This window comes from Ammospiza caudacuta, chromosome 9, assembly GCF_027887145.1.
Source record: "Ammospiza caudacuta isolate bAmmCau1 chromosome 9, bAmmCau1.pri, whole genome shotgun sequence".
NCBI classification, from domain to species: Eukaryota; Metazoa; Chordata; class Aves; order Passeriformes; family Passerellidae; genus Ammospiza; species Ammospiza caudacuta.
In genome coordinates this window covers 15,213,609-15,229,476 of record NC_080601.1, presented here as the reverse complement: position 1 = coordinate 15,229,476, position 15,868 = coordinate 15,213,609, and the positions used below count along the sequence as shown (strand labels likewise).

The window sequence follows — 15,868 nt, the reverse complement described above, 5'->3', positions numbered from 1 at the left end:
AGCTTGCTCCCCTCCAGGATCACTGTGCTGTGCTCTCCTGAGGTGAGAAACTGAGTGGAACTTGCACACTGAGCTTTCAGAAAATGGTTAATAAAATAATGAAAAAAAGCCTGAAAAAACTTCATGCAGGTGGCTTATGTTGAAAGCTCAGGTAATTTGTATTCTATAACTTGCTTTTTAAAAAACCCACATGTTTGTGTCCACTGCTAAATCTTGATGTTTTGGAATCCAGAAAAGATAGTGTTGAGTCAGATTGAAATCTTTGTAAGGAAAATGGCACTTAGGATGTTAATCTCCTGAATGAGCTGCTCCTCTTGGATCTTACAAAGATATATTCTTTCAGGCAACATACATTGTTCAGGAATGTACATTTAAAGTTAGCACAATAAACTTTGATCTGTCTTTTGCTGTCAAGAACAGCAGAATTCTGACATTTCAGTTCAGTTTCCTATGTTCTCTTAAATTTCTTCTTGAAATTACTCATTCCTAACACAAGGTTAACATACATTTATGAAACTAAAGTCATAGTCTCTACCCACTTAATTTTTAATTAACTTCATCTCAGCCTTTTCATTTTTTGAAGGTGTTATATAACTAATTTCTGAGGAGCTAAATAGTGAGTGGAAGTTATCATAGGGAAGGTGGGAGGAATTCATACCCTGAAAGAAGGTCCAAATTGGATAGATTTAGTCCACAGCCATGTTAATTTAGAATCACAGAAAACTGATGTTGGTAGGGAGTAAGATATAGGAGCCATTTTATCTTAGTTAATTTACTTGTTCTAAGGCAGGATTAGCTGTATTTGTATTTTTTCTGACATGCATTCATTCAAATGTTTCTTTGAGTGCTCTGAGGTAGTGAAGAATCCAGACTTCCAGCACAACCATTGCAGCATATTGGTTTCTCATTCTTAATTCCTAAGACAGGAAGGACCTACCTGATGTTGACCTTCTTTCTGCAGGATCACTCCATGGTCTGGCTTTGCAAAGAGGTTTGAGATGTTTCCTTGAAAAGTCCTTTAAAATTGTTAAATAGGAACAACTTTGGGTCATGCTTGCATCATTAATTCATCATGACTTGCTTTTGTTCAGGGTTTTTATGAAGGAAGTGTGTTATATTCTCAATGGCAATAATTCAAGAAAAATAATCTGATTGATCAAGAAAAATGTTCCTAGCATAAAAACCTCCGCTCTGTGCAGTGTGAAAGCAAAGTTAAAGGAAGATTTATTGGTTGTTGTGCAGGTCTGACTTGGAATTGCAGTTTAAGTGCTATCACCATGAAGACAGACAAATGAACACAAACTGGCCAGCTTCAGTCCAGGTCAGCGTTAATGCAACCCCACTTACCATCGAGCGTGGTGACAACAAGACATCTCATAAACCTCTGCACCTAAAGCACGTCTGCCAGCCAGGGAGAAACACCATTCAGATTACAGTCACAGCGTGCTGTTGTGTAAGTACACCCCGCTCAGGGCTGCAGCTGCTCATGCTGACTCTGCTATTTACAGCAGTTTGCAAATGTTGCCTTAGCTGAAAGAGCCTTACTCTCATTTTTTTTCCATGCCTTTTTCTGGTAAGGTTTTTACTTAATGATGTTGACACAGTCAGAGTGCTAATATGGAAATTTTTGCTGCTTAATTGTTGCAGAATGTAGTGGCGTCCTTCCAATGTCTCTGACAAGGTTCATGGTCTAGGGGAGGGAGTTTTATCTCTCATCTTCTCATGTGTGCCTGTGTAACAAGGGAGCTGAAGTCTGTTGATGTAGAAGTAGATGATTGCAATGAAGACTGTTGACGGTACTAATTTCATTTACATAGTGTATTAAACTATACAGTCTTTGGTTTGTCATGAAAACATCAACATTGGTGCTGGTGATGAATTTTCAGTACCTTTTCAGATGAAAAACTCATATTCAAAGATGCAATCTAGACCATTCAGCTTTCCCCTTTCTCCTTTTCCATGGGTTAGTTACTCTTGGGGATGAGTACTGTATTTTTAATGCAGACTGTTCTGCAAATCCAGTCAGAGCTTCTGACTGTTCTCTTGTCACTGACAATAAAGCAAGCTGCTAGCTTTCACAAGGTCATGGTGTGAGGCACTTTGACAAGAAGCCATCCACCCATTTTTCTTTACTTCACGTGGATGTTTCCCTGCATAATGTCATTTATCTGGTGGCAAAGAGCAGGAGGCATCATCCTGTGAATCCACAACGAGCTCTGTGTTGGTAAAAAGATTCAGCTGATTCCAGGCACATCAGTTGCAAATTGTTTTCACAACTTCCAGCGTAGTCTGAGGGCAGGCAGGTAGGCTAGGCTGTGTCAGACAGTCCAGGGTTTTAAAAATAAACCCCGAAGTCAGAGATTAATATGTCAGCTGAACGTATACTGAATATTAAGGAGGGAGAAAATGCAGAAAATCCTTGCTTTTTTAAAGCCCTTCTTTACATTAAGCGTGGAGTAACTTCACAGTATGCAGAATATCCATAAGGGAGCGTGTGTGCCCAGCAGAGCAGAACCAGCTTTTATGTTTAAGCCTCAGGCTCTCACAGAAACCAAGTGTCCAAGGGAAGAGTGCAGCTCAGTTTGGGAGTGCATTAAACACTCCCAAACATTTAACCTGTGTGCTGGGTTCCCTTCCTAACAAAAGGTGTTTCCTTGCAGTCGCACTTGTTCGTGTTGCAGTTGGTGCACCGGCCGTCGGTCCGCTCCGTACTCCAAGGTCTACTAAAGAAACGCCTCCTCCCCGCAGAGCATTGTATCACCAAGAGTGAGTTTGCCTTCTGTGGGGGTGATGATTTCCCAGAATGTCTATGTTCAGTTGTGATACGCTATCTCTACACCAGATTTACTTGTTTGCTGTTAACATTAAGCTGTACTTAAGGAATTTGCAGAACATGATGTGGATAGATGAGTGGTTATTTGGGTGGGGGTAACAAAGTTTCAAGGACACAAGCTTAGTTCCTAAAGAGGACTGTCCTATTCCAGAAGAATCTCTCTGGCTTTTCCCCTATATTTGTCTTTGACTCACCAATAAAGAAAGATTAATTCTTTATTTATCTAGGGCTGCTTTCAGTACTTGTATGACACTTAATTTGATTAACAATATAGCTGATATGCATGTATGATAGTTTTTGTGTTCAGGAGAATGTTCTAAATTACTCAGAAGACACCTCTGTGGGCCTGTTGTTCATTCAGTTGTCCCTTAGATGTTGAAGTAATTTCTTAAATGTTGAAGAAATTTCAGATTTCTGTGTTAGAACTTACAATACACTTGTGCTTTTTCACCTTCTTCCTAAACAGTCAAGAGGAACTTCAGCAGTGTAGCAGCTTCCTCTGGCAATGCAACACTAAATGGGGAGGATGGGGTGGAGCAGACTGCTATCAAAGTGTCTCTCAAGTGTCCGATCACATTCCGGCGGATCCAGCTCCCGGCCAGGGGTCACGACTGCAAGCACGTACAGGTGAGTGGGGGCAGTGCCTGGCAGGGTCCCTCAGTCACGAGGTGGTGCAGTACCTTCAGTGTGGGAGCAGCTAAACATGGCATTTGTGTCTGTAAGCCTCAGTAGGTAACTGTATGATGCTTAATGTAAAGGAGAAAAGTAAGCTGTTTGTTTTAGTTCTCAGTGCTAGGAGGCTTTTTTCATGTCAGTTTTACTTTTGTCTAACTGCTTCATTTAATACAGTATTTTCCTTTTGTTTTGTCTGGTTTGTTTTTTTCCTTTTTTGTTTTTTTCTGATACCTAGTGCTTTGATCTGGAATCTTACTTGCAACTGAACTGTGAAAGAGGAACTTGGCGGTGTCCAGTATGCAAGTAAGTGCATCCATACTACATAAAATGCAGTTGTACACACTTTGACCAAATTCAGATCATATTTAAGATCTTAAAGGAGAGAAGAAGGAAGTTCTAGGAAATAAGGTTATAGATCACATTTACTTAAATAGCATGAAATCCAATGAGAATTCCTGCAATATTTTACCACCCTGGATTATTAGAAATTTAAAAAACATATAACAATATATTTTCTCACCAGATTTCATTACAGATCATCAATGGGTTGTGTAGGGTTCAAAAGAGGATCAGATAGTTACATTGATAAGGTAGATATCTACAATCCAGAATAAGGCTGATTTTTTTAAAAAAAGTAAAAAATTTCCAAGGAGCAAAAGCTGGAGTTGTTGCTTAGAGAAAAAGAGGGATGGATACCTTGGTATAATTTCAAGCTAATATTTTGACCAATGAGTTAGTGTACTGCAGAAAAAATGGAAGAAAAACTTGTAAGTGGTTACAGATTGTCCATCCTTGTTTAACTGGGCAGAAAACCCAGCAGAATATCTGCAAGCCAGTTCAGTGTCTGTCACCTCCTGTGCTCCCTGCACAGGTTGGGAGTGGGCTCCAGCCTCAGCTGAGGAGCCAGGGCTCTTCAGCTCCAGCAGCTGTGGCTGTAACAGCTGGCCCTGGCCCTGCACAATCTCCAGTTGGGTCCTTGCTCTGCCAGCCAGTGTTAGGTACAAACAGCAGTGGGAATTGCCCACTCTGGCTGCTCTGAGGACATGGCAGGCTGGAGATGAGCTTGTTTCCATTACTGTCCACGGCTGATCTGTGCCCTAACACACAAGTGCTTTCTCCAAACTGCTCAAATCTCATCTGTCTGCTACATTTGGCTAAAAATATCATGAGAGTTGGTTATCTTGCCTTCTTAATTCATGTATCCATGCATCTAGGCTAAATTTTTGTCCTGTGTCCCTGAGCATGAGCACCTGCATTCAGATTGGTCTACATAGCTAAGTCATTTCCAGTTTTGTTTTGTTCTGTTCTGTCCCCATCTGTGCTACCCATTAAGTAGAGTAGCTGTAACACTTAGTTGCTTTGCAGTAGTACTGTGGACCTCAAAAAAAGAGAAAGATCTAATAAAAAAATAGTGCTAACTGATGTTCACAGGAGAGATCTGCTATGTTTGGAAATACTTCAAATTTGCATTGTATTTCACTAACAAAAATTACTTAAAGAATGTGAACAGCTTGTGGACACACACAAGTAGATGTATCCTTATCTATTTGGTGTAAATATCCTGGTAATGTAGATGTAGAACTAAAACTGTTTCCCCAAATCATTCTTTCCCTTGCAATATTCTAACATGAAGTTTGGTTTTGTTTTTTTTTTTACTTTTTAGTAAAACGGCTCTCTTGGAGGGCTTGGAGGTTGACCAGTATATGTGGGGTATTCTGAACGCCATACAAAAGTAAGTGATCTCCCTGCTGATATCCAAGACTAAGCAACTAGGAGTTATGGTAATGAGTACTGAGATAGTCACACCAAAATAGATCTTGGTGACTGAACTTGAATATTCCATTGCATGGTGTCTTGGGGGAGCAGGTGACAGAGTGAATCAGTTTCCATCTTCTTTGTAGATGTTGTTTGGGTTATTTCTTAATGGCAGCCTCACCAGTGAAGCAGAGGGAAGAGCCAAAATGGAGGATTAAATGCTTTCTTGTATTTACAAGCAGTCCCTCTGATTCAGAGGTGACAAACCACATTGATATGTTTGGATTTCATTGTGTGGATAAACACAGAAATGTGTTCTCATGGTTGCCTTTTTTTAAATTTGCTTTCAGCACACTCTTGAGGAGTAAGAGATCTTAATGTTGTATTACACCAGAGCTTTCCAGAACATTGGTTACCATGCAGATTCTTATGGAAACTTCAGCAGAATTGATTTTAAAATATTCAACTAAATGCTAAATTTTCACATTGTTTTACAGCTCCGAGTTTGAAGAAGTTACCATCGATCCAACTTGCAGTTGGAGGCCGGTCCCTATAAAGTCAGATATTCACATCAAAGATGACCCAGATGGCATTCCCTCAAAAAGATTTAAGACAATGAGTCCAAGCCAGATGATCATGCCAAATGTGATGGAGATGATTGCAGCTTTGGGTCCTGGTCCGTCACCTTACCCATCCCTACCCCCTCCTCCAGGAGGCAACAACTCCACTGAATACGGTAACCAAGGTTAGTGCTATGGCTTTGTGCACCCAGCTGCTCACTCTGGCCCTCAGTGGTTCAGTCAGCCTTGTGATTCAGGTGTGTCAGTTCATCCTCTCAGAGTGATACAGGAGGACAGTAAATGATATGGCTGCAATTCTGAAATTCTGAGTAGGTCTTTTCAGTTAAGGTTCATCTGTTCAATGGAGTGTATATTTTAGTATTATATTTTAGTTATATATTATAGTATTAATTATTTTACTTAATATTTTAAGTATTTGTGCTTGTCATATTCATAGTCATGCAGCCCTCCCTGAAGCAAGAAACATTCTATATTACCTTCTATATTCATGGCCTACCATAATAGACATATTTCTGCAATTTTTTTCTGTGCATTTTCCTTCTGTTCCACTCTCAAGTGAAAACATCTGGTACTACATAAGCATAAAACCTGACCCATTAACCCTGCTATGTGGGCCACTAGGTTAACTTGTGGCCAGGTGAATGACATTCCATAGACCACCAGAAAAGGGACAACTTGTAAAGAGCTTTTAGCTGCTTTGCAAACACCTTTGCATTAGAAAATTACTTTTGAGCTCCTCGGCCCATGTGCTACCAGATTGAGGAACAGGGAACTGAATGCAGGCAATGGAGATAGGTTTTCACATTACTGGTATGTTGTGAATAACTCAATTATAGTGACAATTCTGAAAACATGAAACCAGAGACTGTTTATTTTGCAAGTAACATTATATGAGTCAGTTCAGCTCTGGGAAAAGACCAACTGTTCACACTATCAGAATCCCCAAATTGATTACAAGGTGATACATGTGCTTTTTGCAGGCGTTGAAGAAAAATATAGATTGCGTGCAAAATACGGTTAATTTGCTCCAGTGACTGCAAAACTGATGACAGATGATAAAACTTACAAGGTTTTCAAACAGATGAATGATTACTATAACAAAGCCAAGAGCACTGAATCACATATTTTTCCCCCATTTAGTAGGAGTGAAGTGCAGTCAGAGCCTGAGAACAGAGCTGTCTATTCCTCACCATATTTCCAGCTCATACTCAGGAGCAGACAGGATAGCCACGTCACATGTGGGGTTTAGGCTTGCTGTGAGCATTGCTGCCTACACTGTTAGTTTGCTGCCTTCCCCTATGGGTCCTGTAGCAGAGACAGTGACTGCTCCTTGGAGCCCTGAGTGCCCTCTGGCAGGTGAACCCACCTGTTTGCCCTGCAGTAGGGATGTCAGCACAGTGTGCCAGATTATCCCAAATGTCTCACAGGTCTCTCCCTCAGCACGTGGCTCTGCCCTTGCTGCAGAGAGGGGCTTGCTGCTGCGTGGCTGTAACCCCTGGGCACAGCGCCTTGTATCTTTATTCTCCATCAATACGTGCACAGAAACTTAGTGATTGCAATTACATAATGTCCTGTCTGATTAACAGTTCTTCAGAGCAATGTAGTAGTAGTAGTATTAGTACTGTGGTTTATGTTTGTTTATTTGGGTTTGACAGGAAGCATACTGAGGTTTAATTTGCAAACATAACAAATATTCAGTACTACAAGACCACATTCCAGCTGCCTTTTAATTAATTATTCCTGATGCAAGGCAACACCAGCTATGTTCTGTGAGACTCATCCAGTTTGCAGATTAACAAAATGAGAATTAGTAAGGCTCTGCAGTATTTACATGATAGATCAAAGTCCTGACGTCTTTGAGAAGTACTCTTACATGGCTAATGACTACTATTCCTCCAAGATTAAACTTCTGCTTGTGAAGCTGTGCTAAAGAGCAAATGATGCAACTACTTCAGTTTGTCAAATTCCCTTCTTGAGTTGAATATTTAAAACTGTGGTACTTCTACTGACAAACTGCAGGCTCTCTGTGCAAGCTCCAAAGCTGTTCTGTTATTTCAGAGCTCAGTATCATCCACTTCAGTTGCTTCTTCATACAATAGGTGAATAGTTTTAGTTCACTTTTTCATAGCAAATAAGCCACTAGGGTTGATATCTGAGTTAGAAGTGTTAAGAGAGGAATCTTGACAAAAAATATGAAGAGTAAAATCCCTGTATCGGGATACCTGCTTGCTTTAGAATTCAGGAGATCCCTGGGCTGAGGTGGGCTGGATCCCTATGGACAGTGGTCATACAGTACTTGTCCTGCAGAGCAGCAGGGGACTCCAGGCCTGTTTCAAGATGTGTGTGTAAATCCAGTCAGTCAAGTGAATTTTGTAAGTTTTGTGGGAGCCCCAATTAGATGAGAACACCTATGCCTTTTATGAAGGGATAGAGACTGTGCTATGAACTGGTATTGTGGCATCTTTCAGATTCACTTCTGTCAATTATTTTCATCAGAAGCTGAAGCAATGCTACAGTCTTACTGAGTGTTTAGAAGCACAGCCATAAATAACACAGGTGTCCTATAAATAATCCTGGACTTGGGCAGTCAGTCTCAGTTACACTGAGATGCTTCCAGATACAAATATCCCATAGAATTTAATATCCTGTTTACTTCTCAGCATGGTTAAGTTTATGTGGTGACTTGGCAATAGTTTTTCAAAATGTCAGCAGTTTTCAATTAGTTCCAACTCATAAATGAATTATTGCAGCAGCCAGTGTTTGGAAGCCAAGTGCCCTGTCCCCACTTGCTCACCACTGGGGACACAGCTTTGTCAAGCTCAGTGTCACAGCTCCTTGTGCTGTGCAGGGAGGGCACACATCACACAGCTCCTGCAAGATACTCAGAGATCAACCTTGGAAACAAATCACATCTGTTTCTCTTTCAGGCAACAGTTACCAAGGTCATGGCAATTTTGACTTCCCACATGGGAATCCTGGTGGCACATCTATGAATGACTTCATGCATGGGCCACAGCTGTCACATCCCCCAGACATGCCGAGCAGCATGGCAGCTCTGGACAAACCTCTCAGTCACCCCATGCAGGAATCTGTAAGTAATGGTGCTGGGCACACAGGTTCTCCTTGGTGGGGGTAAGGAGCTCTCATCCAGCCGATGGACTCACCTTAGGAACTGCTTTTACTTTCTGTAGGTTCCTCACTTGGGAAGTTCGTGAAATAGAGTAGTCTTGAGAAATGCCAGAAATGCCAATTTTTAGTTTCTGGCCATTTTGAGTTTTTGGAGAAGCATTTCTGCACTTTTTGACTTGTCATTTAAGCTTGTTTATCTGAAAGAAAGAACCTGGCTCAGTGTGCTTGTATTAATCATTGCGCTTTGCTCTGACACATGAAAAAAAATGTACTTCATTCTCTAGGCCAGCAGGACTGTGAATATCCATCTCCAAGAGACAGCTTGTTAAAGCAAGATATTGGATGACTTCAGAGCAGGGACAATATCTTCCCTGGCTTTTTCTCTGAGGGCAAAATTTGCATCAAAGCGTTTTGTGGGGGAATTCTACTCAAGTAGCATGAAAGGCACTTTTAAACTTTTGGTAATAGGACAAGCTTGCAGATTTCAAGGAGAGACACTGCCACTGGTCTGAAAATATCAATGTTGGAGACTGAAAAGTAGAGGTTCCTCAGGTCTCAGATGGTGAGGCAGAACTGTGTATTGGAAAAGCAGCTTGCTCAGAGCACTGAGTTTTCTGTACTTTCTATATTTCTCCAGAAATTTATATATCTCCAGAAAATGCAGTACTGCAGCAACTAGGTGATAGAAAAGCTACCAGCAGCATTTAGCTCTTAGGCATGGTTAGTCATCTATTTTAACTCTGTGTGTGGGGTGTGTATACATCCTTTTATGTTCATTTAAGTTGCAGAGCAGGGGGTTTAAAGTGCACTGTTACTGCACAGGAAGGATGTTTAACTTGACAAGTCATATGTGCCGTGTCTTTAGTGAATCCTAGAAAGTACAATTTCAGAATGTAATGAGGAAATGTGGTAGCAGATGCTCAGCAAAAGCCTACTCAGTCAATGTCTCCTCTAGCTGGCAGTGGGTTTTCCAAGGAGGATGGTGAGAAATAGAAGAGAGTGGAGAAAGAATTCTTCGTATAGTTTGGAGAGAGTCCAGGTACCAAGATGTCTGCAGAGGAAGAGTCCAGAAACTGTAATGACTTTACCACTTTACAGGCTGATACATGAGGACAAACATGCTGTAGTTTTGCATTGGCAAATTCTGCATACACAGCACAGAATGGTCAGAATTCTCTGCACAAGAATCAACCCACACAGTATCAGAATACAGTAGTGAGAGGAAATGGGTGAACCAGCCTGAACTACTCACAGCTGCTTTCCCTCAAATCAAAGTCACAAGGAACTATTCTTTGCTTCCCATTATCTGGCACCTGCCTCCTGACTTCATCAGGCATACCTTTGCTGTAGTTGTTGCCCTGGTGAAATTTTTGAAGTGGTAGGATATGAAGTAGTTGAATATAAAAGTGAAGAATTTGTAGCTTTCTGAAAACGGCACTGTTTACATATAGCAGAGGTGAAAGTTCCTCAAGGCTATGCATGTTCCAGAGCTGTGGGGGTGTATCTAGGCAAATGTTAATGGACTTCCAGTTCTGTGGGCCAATCTGTAGCAAATTTAATACTTGCTTATGATAGCTGGCAATTAAAGTAAACCTTTGCCTCACTTCTCCCTCATCTATCATGCTACTCAAGCAATATCATTTGGGAATAGCAAGCAGTGCTAAAGCAGATTCCTACATTATGTCAGTGGCTGGTTTTCTGTAATGAGAATCAGTTTTCAGGTCTTTTAGCAGAGGAGAATTAGATTAACCTTGTCAACGTGGCTGTGCAGTTTTCAGTACACATTTGAGGACTCTTAGTGCTCCTGCACGGCCTTTTCAGTGTTATAAAATCTCTGCTTTTCTCTTTCTTTCTTATCCTCTGTTCTTTTCTCTCAAAATGAACTGTTTGTCTGTAGCAGACACTCAAGAAAAGACATCTTTTAAAATGACTGCTTTTAGAGAAATTACATGCCTTTAACACATGCCTAAATTGTGTAGTTGCATGTCTTTAAAGAAACACTTCATACAAAAACAACTATAAACAAATGGTGTGATTGAACCAAGGTTTTAAGGTATCGCCTGTGCTGTTCTCTGGCTTTGTCTTTCCTTTTACACAGCAGCTTTTTGTAGTTTGCACGTACTATTCACTTTGGCCATTTATAAGGTGAGTTGGGATTGGATGTTCTGTCCTTTTAGACCTGAGGTCTCTCTTACTGGAGCTGAGTGCTGCTGAGGAAGTTCCTAGCAGTCCTAGTTTGAAGATTTATGTGGTGGCCCTTACACAGTTGGTAGGCAGAGAAAGTTGATCCCTCCAGACATACTGTGTAGGTCACTCCAGGAAATGCAGATATTTGCCCAGTGTATTTAGGGCTGGGTAACCAGGGATGGATCAGTCAAATTTCCTTCCCTTAACACTGCTGTTCCACTCCTATAGAAGAAAAAAAAAAACAGGATCTGAAACATGACCAGAATACCTCTTCCCCAGCACAGAGTGTTGTGAGAGCTGTGGAACAGATACCACATTGCAGCAGTGCAAGATTGCTGCAGAACAGCTGCCACAATCATGGCAGCTCCTGTTTGTTTTCAGAAATTGTAACCACATTTTAGACAACAGGGAATTCAGTTAGCTCTAGTTTAGTGTTTCTTACAAACAGTGTAAGGAGGGACTGCGCAATGGATGATGACACCATAGGTTCATACACTCATGGAGGTGATATGAGCTGGTGCTACTGTAAAAAGTCATTGCCCTTGTTTCTATTTTCACTTTTCCTCCCTCTCAGCAAAAGTGTTACCGCAGCTATGAAGTGATCTGGACCCAGGTACTGATGTGACTGGAAACTAATTCAGGGGCAGGGTGGGGAAATTCAGTGCGTGTCTACAAGGTTTCACCTTGCAGACATGGCAAACAGGTGGATGGGAAAAGTGGCCAAGAACATCAGCAGGGTAGGCAGGATGGCGTCTTTTAACAGTTTTGGTAGCTAACACAGCAGAAGAGTTGGTAAAACTGTGCCCCTGGTCATGGAGAGAGATATAAACCATTGACTTAACCTGGTGATATTTTCTCCACTAATAATTTTCTTCAGAGACAGAAAGAATATTGCTGTGCAGTGGCAGGCCCTGTTGCTCCACAGCTGTACATCTCAGCACTCCTAGAGGTCACTGTTGGGCTGTAGAGCTGTGCTGCTCTGTGCTGTTAAGCTGAAGATGTAGTTGTCTACTCAAAGCTTCTGCTGCTAAAAACAGCTCTGGAATTAATCTTGCTTATTGTGCAAGCAAAGGCAACTTTGTTAGGCTCTGCATTCATAGTGAGGGTCAGTGCTTTCAGAATAAAATAATGGGAGTTGCAGGTGCAAGCTAAACATACCCAAAGTGTGCTGTTTACAATGTGTTTGCACCATAGCAAAATTATAATCAGTTAGCTGAATGCAAATAGAAAATGTTCCCATCCTGAGCATTTTGCTTTCTCTGAGGGGCTGGTGGAGTAGTGGCCTAAGTTGGATGGATTTGGAATCTGCAATGGCTCTTCAAAGACTATGATTGCCCTCAGTCTTACAATAAACAATTAGTCCCTATACACCCATTGTCCAAGGACCCAAGTGACTGTGTTATCAGCTAAATATATATTTAAATCCTTGCATGTATAAACACAATGTAGTATTTCTGGCCTGCTTATTTGTACAACTCTCATATGGGACAGAAAGCCCAATACCATGGAAGTAGAATCATTTCCACGAACCTTTGTAATACCAAAGTATTGAAAAGTACCTCCATGCAGCTGAGTGTGACTGTCCCAGTGGATCAGTATTCAAGTTCCAGTTTTCCTAAGAGTGGTGAAAAGTATTTTTTTTAATATTTGTTTCTCTAATTTTTTATGGGAATATTTAATTAAGTTTTCTAATAACCTCCCTTTTGCTTTCTGAAGCTGAAGGCTGAAGTTGAGATAACTTTGCAGTTTATGTGATAGGAAAGGGTGAATACTGACATAGCATTTTGCTGGTTTCTGTTGGCTTGGCTGGATGAATTTCATGCTGTTGTTGTATGTATTTGTTCCTTTATTTCAGCTTCACTTTGTCCAATACGTAGCATTCCTCAAAAAATGTTTACATTTTTTGTTTCTCCATATGCCCAATTAACATGAGATACCTGATTCTGAAGCATTCAGACACTTCTTTCTCATGGCACCAAGGTCAAGCCCCAGAGATTCCACTAGCATTAAATGTGACATGCAGCAGAAGGAAGAATTGGACTTGGGCATTTTTATTGCTTCTCTGTCATGTGAGAAAGACTTTTACTTACTCATTCAGTAATAGGGTTAGGAAGACACATGTGGATTGGTAGCTTATTCCCCACAGAAAACATAAAAAAACACTAAGCTCTTGCTAGACAATTCATCCACAGCACGAATACAGAGCAGAGTGGGATTGTTGGCTTAGTTGAAGCTAAGGCCATGTACTTTGCAGTCAGCAGGTATGCAGCCACCCACAGCAGCTTGGCTCATGGTGGGGAATGTGCTTCCTGAGTGCCTTGGTTCTGTCAGCCATCAGAACCCAGCAATGGCAGCAAGGAAAGCCTTCAGCCCTTAACAGGGGTTAACAGGGCATTCTGAGAAGAAAAGGAGGGAAGGAGTGGGGAAGAGCTGGTGTTTGTAAAGAGCTGAGACAGGAATAGGCTGCAGTGTCAGGAAGCTACCGAACAGGGGAGCTGAGCAGAAATGATGCATTTTCTCAGGTAATGAGTTTCCTGGCATAGGGATCATTCAACCAATTCTCTGTTCATTCATAACATTTTTTAGGGCAAAAGCATCTGCCTTGCTAATGCTGATTAAGCCCATAAGCCCCCTTCCCTTCTCTTTGTGGTGCATTGTTTTGCATCTTCATATACAGTTTTCCACATTACAAGGACGCAAAACAACAGCTCAAGTTCAATGTGGTTTTTCCCCTTGCAGAAAACCTTCAAAAAGCTGAAACATTTCCTCCAGCATTGGGATATGGAGTTTCCTTTTCCAGTGGCGCTTTTTTCTTTTTGTTGTTGTTATTGTTTGTTGATTGGTTTTGCTGGGGTTTTTTGTTGTGTGTGTCATTTTTTAATTTATTTCATTTTATAACATGCAGTTACAGAGTCAGGCACCGCGAGCACTGTACCTTGTGGCCTCACTTTCTTTTCCTGCTTTTTTCCTCCTCCGCAGATCCCTCATCCCGGCAGCACTGATCAGTCCCATACTTCCATGCAGCAAGGTTTGCACGTCCCTCACCCCAGCAGCCAGTCAGGGCAGCCATTACATCACAGCGGGCCTCCTACCCAGCAGTCCCGGCAGCCACCCCCGGCCGCTTCTAGCAACCATCCACACAGTGACCTGACCTTTAACCCCTCCTCAGCCTTAGAGGGTCAGGCTGGTGGACAGGGAGCACCCGACATGCCGGAGCCCTCGCTGGATGTAAGTCTGTGTCATACTCTCATCTGCCTGCCATAGCGTGTGCTTCCATCGCGCGGGAGGGCCGGGAGGGCAGGGGCCGGGGCCGCTTCCACAGCACATGCCATCCCTCATGCTTGGTACACGGGCACCGGTGCTGCAGCCAAGGTGACAGGGCACTCCTGACCTGCTGGGAGAACAGATGGCTCTGTTGGAGCAGCTGTGTGGTGTGTGAGCCATAAGCCTCTTCCTAGCACCGAGGCAGGCGCTTCTTTAGGCAGCAGCTTGGGCACCAGGCCGGGAGCCATCTCCTCCTTTCCCACCTCGGTGCTGGTTGGGCTGTGCTCTCCTGGACCCTGAAGCTGTTGCAGTGCCTGGACAGGAGGAGGGCCACAGCTGTGTGAGGTTCTGACCGTGGCATTGCTATGCCACGTGAGCTCTGTGCTGAGCCCTGCAGCATGTCCTGGCCAGCAGAAGTGAGGTCTGTGTTGGCCCACCCTGTGACACAGTCCCTGCTCCCTGCAGCCAGAAACCATCTGTGCCCTTCCAAACCCACTCTTGTGGGTGGCTCAGCAGCATAAGTTCCTCTTCTCAGTACACCACACAAGGACATAAACAACATGGACATTTTCTGCCTCCTTAGCCACCGTGGGAGGCAGCTCACAACTAACTGAGGTCTAGTTTTAAGGCCAAAAGTAGTCTTCCATCTCTTAACATCGATTCAGTGGAGTTGGAAGTGACTTACTTGAGGTATATCTCTCTGGTTAGCCATCTACCTCCCAAAATATAAATCCTCAGCACTAGGATTGGATTTTTGTTTGAGTCATGCATTCCTGTATGTGTATCTTCTGTCTGTTCCAAAGTCTGCTGCTGCACAGTTAATTTCCTTAGAGATGTGTTTGCTTCTGTGCCTTGGATTTATATCTGTATTTGCTGTTGCTGTATACTTGCATCTCCCCTGTCACACAGGAGCACTGGGCTGGCAGGTAGCCTCACAGGGGAGGGAAGGGGTTAGGGGACAGATAGAGGCTTCAGGGTGCTGCAGGAACAGTGATCAGTGAGGCAAATTCTGCTATTTCACACAATATGGTTGTGTGCACATCCTTTGGGAACAATAGTTCATGTGGCAATTCAAGTTCTGAACCCTTAAGGATCCTGTCTGAGCAATACTGAAAGGTGAAATAAAAATGTCTCTTTTTTTTCTTCTAATATTTAAGAAACATACAGTATTTTGTTATGGGTCAGGCACCCATTCCTTGGTGAGAAGCAAAGTACAAAAATCTGTACACTTACACAGTACTGTGGTTATCACTGATGAAGGATTGCTGGTTTCTTAACAGGAGGCAAGTGCTGTACAGTGTGGGAAATAAATTTACGGGAAATACCTGTGATCCTGATCAGATGGATTATTTTAATGGGTCTCTTGTGGCTGAATAAAGTCCCATGCAGCAAAGCAAACAGGGCACTGTACTGTGGGCAACTTGACCCACTCCCTCCTGGCACA

The 15,868-nt window shown here is 42.3% G+C and overlaps 1 protein-coding gene across 1 annotated transcript in view; it reads left to right on the top strand.

Moving 5' to 3' along the window:
* The window catches only part of ZMIZ1 (zinc finger MIZ-type containing 1), a 337,399-nt gene that overhangs the window by 314,871 nt on the left and 6,660 nt on the right, over nt 1-15,868 (top strand). The window contains exons 15-22 of the mRNA XM_058810416.1: nt 1,243-1,453; nt 2,661-2,766; nt 3,300-3,460; nt 3,744-3,811; nt 5,172-5,240; nt 5,761-6,008; nt 8,772-8,935; nt 14,140-14,388. Of these exons, the coding sequence (XP_058666399.1) occupies nt 1,243-1,453; nt 2,661-2,766; nt 3,300-3,460; nt 3,744-3,811; nt 5,172-5,240; nt 5,761-6,008; nt 8,772-8,935; nt 14,140-14,388 (1,276 nt within the window). The remainder of the gene's footprint in view (nt 1-1,242; nt 1,454-2,660; nt 2,767-3,299; nt 3,461-3,743; nt 3,812-5,171; nt 5,241-5,760; nt 6,009-8,771; nt 8,936-14,139; nt 14,389-15,868) is intronic.